At 32.4% G+C, this 8391-nt stretch overlaps 1 protein-coding gene and 1 pseudogene across 1 annotated transcript; one reads left to right on the top strand and one right to left on the bottom strand.

Moving 5' to 3' along the window:
• The first annotated feature begins 1882 nt into the window (after positions 1–1882).
• On the top strand, positions 1883–4700 carry LOC120122281 (annotated as a pseudogene).
• A 236-nt stretch (positions 4701–4936) lies between these two features.
• Positions 4937–7110, bottom strand: LOC120122030 (leucine-rich repeat receptor-like serine/threonine/tyrosine-protein kinase SOBIR1). The gene has a single exon (XM_039141286.1). It carries the CDS (start codon positions 7062–7064, stop codon positions 5139–5141), a length of 1926 nt encoding a protein of 641 aa, XP_038997217.1. The 5' UTR covers positions 7065–7110; the 3' UTR covers positions 4937–5138.
• Between the last annotated feature and the right edge of the window lie 1281 nt (positions 7111–8391).

Below are 8391 nucleotides of genomic sequence, written 5' to 3'. Positions count from 1 at the left end.
TAAACATGGGACACCTGCCTGAGGTAGTATGCACTAAACCATCAAGTTAAGACTACCACTTGATATAATATTGACAACATGCAGTATATATTTATATATTAACGTATAAATATTTAATTTACTAAATATTTTTTATTTTTATTTAAATATTTTTTATTTTTTATTTAAAAAATCTATATATTTATCTTCAATAAAAAAATATTTTAATTTTTAATTTAAATATATTCATTCTTATCTTCAATTACAAATATATATTTTATTCTTATTTTGATTAAAAATATATTTCATTCTTGTTTTAACTTAAAATATATAATTATTAACTTAAAATGTATATTTTTTAAATATATATTTTATTCTTAGTATAAATTTAATTTTTTTTTATTTTTTTATCTTAACTAAAAAATATATTTTATTTTTATTTTAACTACAAAAATTATATTTTTTTAACTAAAAAATATATTTTATTTTTATCTAATTTTAAAATATTATAAGAATAAAATATAAATATTAAGGTAAGAATAAATATATTGTAAAGTTAAAATAAGACTAAAATATATTTTTAAGTTAGAATAATTATTATTTAATAATTTAATATAAATAAATATGCTTTTTAATGTTAGGATGTGTTAAGTCTACAATAAGATAAATGATATATTCTATATATTGTCCATTTTAAATCTAATACTCAACTTGACTCAATGGTTAAGCTTCTACTTTATCACCCAGCTAGCCTAAGTTTGAATCCCCTCAATTCCCCATGTAGGGTTCTTAATTTTTTTTCCGAATTTTAATCGAATAGTGACATGTGTCGTGACACACCAGGCCGACCCTGAGGGAGGCGAAGGGGGGCGACCGCCTAGGGCCCACATTTAGATGCGGTCCATTCTTAAAAATATTTTTAAGTTTAATAATTAAAAAATTCAATTTTTTAGACTAAATCGCAAATCTCAAATTTTTTGAGGGGCCTAAGTTTAATATAACACTATTTTTTATTGAGCACTACTAAACTACCCGATTTTTTAAATCTATATGTGGGGGCCCTACTATCTTATAATATAATACCGTTGGTTTATGTAGTGTGTTTTGGTAATATATATGCACATTATATTATAAATATTTGGGCCCCTAAAAAAATACCTTTTTTATAATATAATACCGTTTTTATTCCTAAAGTCATGCATATTATAAATACTTGCCCTCACTTGTCTTTATAATATAATACCGTTAGTTTATGTAATGTAGGTTCAGTAATATGCATGCATATTATAAAAAAAGGTGTATCTAAATCTATTAAACACACCATTTTTTTATTTTTTAATAAAGTTTTTTTTTCTTTAATAGTTAGTGTATTTTTATTTAATGGGTAGCGGATTTTTAGTGGATGATATTTAATAGGTATGAGTTTTTTTAGGTTAGGTAATATTAATAAAGCAATTTAATATTAATATTAATAATAAAAATACTAATAATAATATTTAAAATATTTTTTTTGACCCGGACAAAAACGAGTGTCTACAATTGCCCCTTTTTGTACATTCTTGTGTTAACAAGGATAAGACAAAGAAGAAAAAGACAACCAATTTTTCTGATAAATGAAACATGTGACATAAATAAACATTATTGTGTTAATAAGGATATGACAAAGACGAAAAAGACAAACAGTTTTTGTCCGATAAATGAAACATGTGACATAAACAAAAATATATCTGATAAAAAAAATCCGATAAATTTTACTTTTTTAATAAAAATTAGAATGAAAGTTATTTCGATAATTAATGTTTTTAAATAAATTAGGTAAATAAAAGGGAATTAGTGTTTGTGTAGTGTTGAAGAAGATGACAATAAGATAAGTAAGGCCTGATTCCCTTCCTAATCATCGAAAATGGGGCTCACACATGGTATGTTTAGTAATATTCCCCACACTTGGTATGTTTAGGCCATCTCTAGTTTTAATCCCTACTCTAGCGCATCTCTATCTCTACTCTATAAATGAAATAATAATTCATCTCCAGCGCTATCTGTACATTACCACTAATTATACTTTATTCATAATATTTAACTATTATAATATTAATTTTACAAATATAAAAAAATCATAAAAAATTCAAAAAATCCGATACAAAAAAATATGATTATTTATCTAATTTAAATATATTTTTATCTATCTTATAATTTAATATATTTTAACTAAAAAAATAAAATCTAGCGCGAGCTACAGTACCACGCTAGATGTGACGCGGCACTGTAGCAAATCTGCACAGTGCGATGGAACTGGCATAGAGCTGGAGCACGCTACAGTGGAAATATCTTCACTGTAGCACATCGTTGGAGATGTCCTTAATAATATACGATAGCTTTAGTAGTGCCCATTATAAATACTTGAGCAAATATCCATGCTCCACTATACACTAGGGGCTTAAATTATTTTTATAGGGGTCTTATCTTTTATTTTGCCTAGGATCCCTAAAATGTCAGGACCGACCCTGCACATGACATCATCTATTAAAGGATTAAATTTAGTTTAATTTATTAAAAATAAGATTAAATTAATAGAATATATAGGTAATAAAGACTAAATATGTAACTGTACCAAAATATTTAACTTTCACGTCACCTTATTCGTTAAGCGTTAACGGATAGTGACTTAATTGAATGTTTTTAAATAGTTGAGTGATTTAATTGATAAAATTTTACAAATTGTGGTCAAAATGAAAAGGGACTATAGTTAGGTGGTCATACGTATAGTTTACCCTTGTTTAAATCTATCAACGGATTCAAATGGACTGGAGGAAAAATTGAAGAGCGGACGCGAATCACTTGCTCCATGGACGACAACGAAGCTCCCACTTTCGAACCAGTAATCCCTAGATTCCCTAAACATATCCTTTTTTTTCTTGGATTATTGAAATCACTTTGTTTTGTTTTCTCTTAAGTTTTAGGTTTTTATTTCTTCATTCCCATTCCATTCCACTTCAAGTATTTAAGGGTTTTTTATTTCTTCCATTCCAGAGCGTGAAAGAAACGAAGTCCCAAACACCGAGGCTGTAGATTCCGAGGTACCCTTCCTTTTTCTTCCACATTTCCCATATTCTTAACATCTTTTATTTTTCCTTATTTTTATTCTCTTTTGGGTTCGTAAAATTTTAGGTTGGAGCTGGAATATCGAAGAAGAATTGACCCACTTCTGGTAATCTCTTGGGTAAAACAAAAATTGAATCTTTTTGTTATCAAATTTTAAACTATTTACTTTATTTGATTGCAGCTAATGCTAATGCTTTGAAGCTGAGTTGTGAGCTTCTTCGGGTTTTTATCACAGGTTTTTTTTTGTCAATATTTTCGTGTTTATTTGTGAACTTTGTTTAAAATTTAAAATAAACAAACACCATTTCTGTTTTGAACACAGAGGCTGTCCAGCGAGCTGGTACAATTGCTGAAGCTGAGGGTAGCACGAAGATCGAACCAACACACTTGGAAAGGATTCTTCCTCAATTACTTCTTGATTTTTAAGGGTAATGCCTTGGCTTTTTTTTTTATGACTTTTGCACAAATAAAAATATGAAGCAAATTGTTTAATTAGGCTGTTTTTTTTTATCTATCTGGTAAGATTTGGACTTGGTAGAAGATTGGAAAAGAACTAGAATGCGGTGTTACTCGGTTTGAGTGGTGGAACATGTTCAATTTTTCGAGATTTGATCGATCTGGATATGTGTTGGAATGTGATGAATTGCGTGTTGTGATTGAAGCTTAGTTGATTGAAATTAAACCTACTGCATCTTCAAGTTACCATGGGTATTGCCTGTTAGTTTTTGGTGACGTTGCATAATAATATATTGAAGCTTTTGTCCTACCGAATGATGCATTTGAAGAATAAGGCTAATGGTTTATTGCGATGTTTCTTCGGAAAATTTAATGTTAATGAAAAGGAAAGTCATGTGTTCCTATTGCACCATAATGTTCTTTGCAAATCTTATTGTGTCTTGATGTGGAATGATTCGGTTTTATTAGTTGGTTAGGATAAACAATGTCGGCTCATAGTACTGCTAGTAATTGCGTACGGTTCCGAAATGAAGCATACAGACTTGTTTCATGCTTTTGTTGTCTTCTGCTTTGCTAATTGACAATGTGAACTGGTAGCTGACAATGGCAGAATTTCATAGGTTTCTCATTCATTGAGCAAGTTTGTATTTACCATTTGGTTAATTGTAATGCATCATGTGGAACGAAAGCATAAATAATGCCTGATATTTGACATTTTCTTTTGTCACCTTTCAATGTTCCATTGATTGTTTAATAGAAAATAAAGCATAGACCTGGAGTTATTTGATTGTAGTTGCCAGATTTTGGGATCTCGTCTTGGCAACTGCTTTGATTGTAGAAAGTTGAAACTTTCAACTAGACTGTTAATTGAACTTCTTTTGTATCATATCATTTGACCAGGGCTCAGCTTGCTTATTCATCCGTTGGAACTGATCGATATCTGTGCAGTATCTCTACATCAGCTCGTAAGTAGTATTGTCGGATTGTTGGTTCATTTTGTATGTAGAGAATAGACTTTCTTGCCCTAGTAGTACTTTAGTGTCAAGTATTCCTTCCAAGTTTGTTTAATGGCTTCATGCGACCGAGTTCGATCTTAGTTGACATGCTCCGGCGTTTGGACATTATGTTACACACCTGTGAATCAAAGTAATTGTTTTGATCTATATTGATGGTGTACAAGGCTAGCCTGTTGGTCTTGTTCTCGATCGGTCATGTTTTCGATCTCATCACACTTCTTTTCTTCTCATTCGTGAAGAAAGGCAGAAGTAAAAGAAAAAGACTGGACCGAGCGGTTCAACCAACTGGAGACGGTTAAAAAATAAGTTAAACCAGAAAATTGGCTCAAACCGAAAAAGATCAATAAAGAAAGGTCGAAAAGCAAAAAGAAATAGCCTTTGAATGCCAAATGTTACCAACGAAATTTTAAGTTAGATAGGCAACTCAGAAGCCACACTATATTTCTTACAAGCATTCCAATTATGCTGCATAATAGGATCGTATGCAGAAAAAGGCAAATTGAACATTAAAGATAAACTAATAATTATTTAACAGTCTTGATCTTCTTTCATGATCATAGCCTTAAACTTGTTGCCTTGATGAGCTTAGTTCTTGATCTGAGACAACATGCATCTAACATCCGTACTGCTGGGTCTCTCCTTTGGTTCATCCAAAGTGCAGAAGTAAGCAATTCTGAGGACCAGAATTATTTGTTCATCATACCCCTTTCCAAGAAGTCTATTATCGATGGCTAGGCTCGGATTTTCCGAAACCATTATGTTTCTCATCCATTTCACCAGACTCATTTCATCGGTGTGTTGAAAGAACTCGTCGGACGGAAGCTTTCCCATCACCAGAACACAGAGTATAACCCCGAAACTGTAGATATCGCACTTGTCTGTGAACTTGAGTGTTTGATGATATTCCGGTGCTATGTAGCCGACTGTGCCGGCCAAATTCGATGTGGTTACATGTGTGTGAGCATCAGGCATTGCTTTCGCCAGCCCGAAATCAGCTATTCTAGCTTCCATATCATCGTCAAGAAGGATGTTTCCCGGTTTCAGATCTCTGTGAATGATCCGGGGACTATGGTGCATGTGCAGATATTCAAGCCCTGCTGCAATTCCGACAGCAATCTTTTGCCGAGCAGGCCAATCGAGCTCCCTTGTACCTTCGGAAACTTGATGCAAAAGGTCTTGCAAGCTTCCATTCTTCATGAACTCGTAAATAAGTAAATGACAGTCTGGTCGAGAAACATGAGCCAACAGAGAAAGGAGATTCCGGTGTCGGATGTGACCGACGGTGGTTATCTCTGATCGGATTTGACGCATTTTCTTGTGCAGAAGCTTGCTATCTTCATCAGTCAATTCAGCTGCATCTTTTGGTGGCTGAATGATCTTCTTAATAGCAATCATTTTCCCATTACTTCCAGGCAATTCAGCTTTGTAAACTTCCCCACACCCTCCTCTGCCTATTATCTCCAATGAATCCAAGCCATCATCCTTCCCCAAAAATGCTAAATCCTCAGCCTTCTTTATCAACGGACTGAATATCGATGGACCCGAATCTTTGCCTCTTCCTCTAACGGTTTCAATGGCCAGCTTAAACATCACCGAGAAGATAAACCCGGAAAAACCCCCGGCTGACCCTCCGGCGAGGAATCCGAAAATCCATCCCATTAGTTTCTTATGACCTTTGTGGTTGTGATGGGGTGGTGTTGATGGACCGGGAGCTGGAGCTTCAGCAGCTGCGGAGTTTCTTCCATGAGGTGATGGAGCTGAAGACCGACCGCCATTATTGCTTCTTGGATCAGTTCCCTCAGCAAATATGTACCGTTTCGGGTACCTCGAAACTGAGCCTTCATCGGCTTTGCTCATCAGTGGAGCTGAACCTTCAAGGAAACTGTTATCGGAGAAGTCGAAGAATCGAAGGTTTCGAAATGAACGTACCGATGGTGGGATTTTCCCGGAAAACTGATTGTTTGCAAGGGAAAGACTTTCCAGGTTGGGAAAATGCTTCAAGAAACTCAAGTCGCCGGTGAACTTATTGAACGACAGATCGAGAACTCGAAGACGGATCAAAGAAGACAAATTCGATGGTATTTCACCATCGAACATATTGTTTTTGAGATCAAGAACTTCGAGTTTTTTACAATCAACTATTTCGCTCGGGATTTGACCAACGATATTGTTGTGAGAAACAGTCAGCTCTTTGAGCTCGGTAAGCTTCCCGATCTCAGGCGACAAGAATCCGTCGAGCCCTTTGGATTTAAACACGAGCCTGGTGATTCTGAGAACGTAAGTTTCGTTATCGGCGAGTCTCCGCTCACAGAAAACGCTAGCTGCGGTGCAAGGATTAGTGGTAGGGAAGCGTTGACTATTGATGCCCCGGTCTATAACAACGGCGGAAAGAGCTTTTGAGTCTGAATGGACTAGAGCTAGCCTTGCATAGGACGAGAAGAATAGTGAAAAGAGAGTGAAGAGGAGGAGGAGGTTGAGGTGGTGGTGGCGTTTGGTGGCGGAAAATGCCATTTTCACGGGGATGGGGAGGCTCTGGTTTTGAAGAAACTTGGACTGTTAGTTCATAACTTGAATTATTATAATTTGGATTGAATGTTTCTCGATTTATAAAGCTCCTTTCCGCGTTTTGTTGGACCCCATTTTAAATATAAACATATTTCTCTGTTGATATTTTATTATAATTATTATAATAAGAAAAAATAAAACATTTGATTAAGTTTATATGAGTGATTCCAGCATGTGTCTTTTTTCAAAAATAAAAAATAATATAATAAATAAGATAAAACAAAAATAGACCAATTAATTAACTATGACTTCAAGTGATGATTTTATATTTTTGGGATGAGTTGTGTTGGGCCGCTGCTTGACTCGGTCAATAAATATCTTCATAAAAATACACGTAAAATAAATTGTTTTATTTTAAATAATAATAATAATAATTTTTTAAAAAATACATGTAAGATAGATTCTCACAAACATAATATTATTATTTTTATTAATATGAAGTACAAAAATCATATTTGTTCAAAGATAACTTTTAATTATGTGACATTGAACTTTCATATCTCTGACATTCTTAGTGTTCAAATTTAGGACCTAAGGTCACTTAATTCGTACCATAACTGCAATATTAAGTAGAAAGTAAAATGGCAATTTTTAAACTAATTAAACTATTATATGTCTATGTTTAATTACACATAAATTTACGTTTTCCAAATATTGTAATAATTATTATTTTAATTAGAGTAAGATTTGTTTAATAAAAATAGAAAATACCAGTAAATATAAACAAATATGTTAGCTTTATTATGTAAAATAATATTTTTCCTATTGAATATAATAAAATAAGGATTTATTGAGTTCAAGCCTATTTATAAAATTTACATATTATTTATAAATACACAAGTAATTATAGAAAACATATATTTAAATTATTAATTAAGTTTATAAGTTTATTAATTTAATTAAACAATTATAATTTTAAATATAATTATATAAAATGAAAATAAAAGAAAAAGTTTAAATATTAAAATTTATATCGATTAATATGAGATGATATGTGCCGACGCAAGCTCAAACATTTCAAAAATGTTTAAGATCAATAAAATTTCAGTCGAAATAAAACTAAAATATTTGTTATCGATTTAATTAGAGCATGATCAATACTTATATGATCATTATTGTATCGATCTGATATGGACAACATTAACGTATAACAATAGTATCTTCTGATCGTGGTTTATGAACAAAGTATATTAAATAAAATCATAATTGATGATAGAGATATCTCATTAGCAACGTTAAAAGAGGTATCTTAACTCACCTGTCAGTTTAATGC

Source organism: Hibiscus syriacus, unplaced genomic scaffold (assembly GCF_006381635.1).
Source record: "Hibiscus syriacus cultivar Baekdansim isolate YM2019G1 unplaced genomic scaffold, ASM638163v2 tig00110384_pilon, whole genome shotgun sequence".
NCBI lineage: Eukaryota > Viridiplantae > Streptophyta > Magnoliopsida > Malvales > Malvaceae > Hibiscus > Hibiscus syriacus.
Note: the sequence above shows the minus strand (reverse complement) of the source record. Positions and strands in the feature narration are given on the sequence as shown.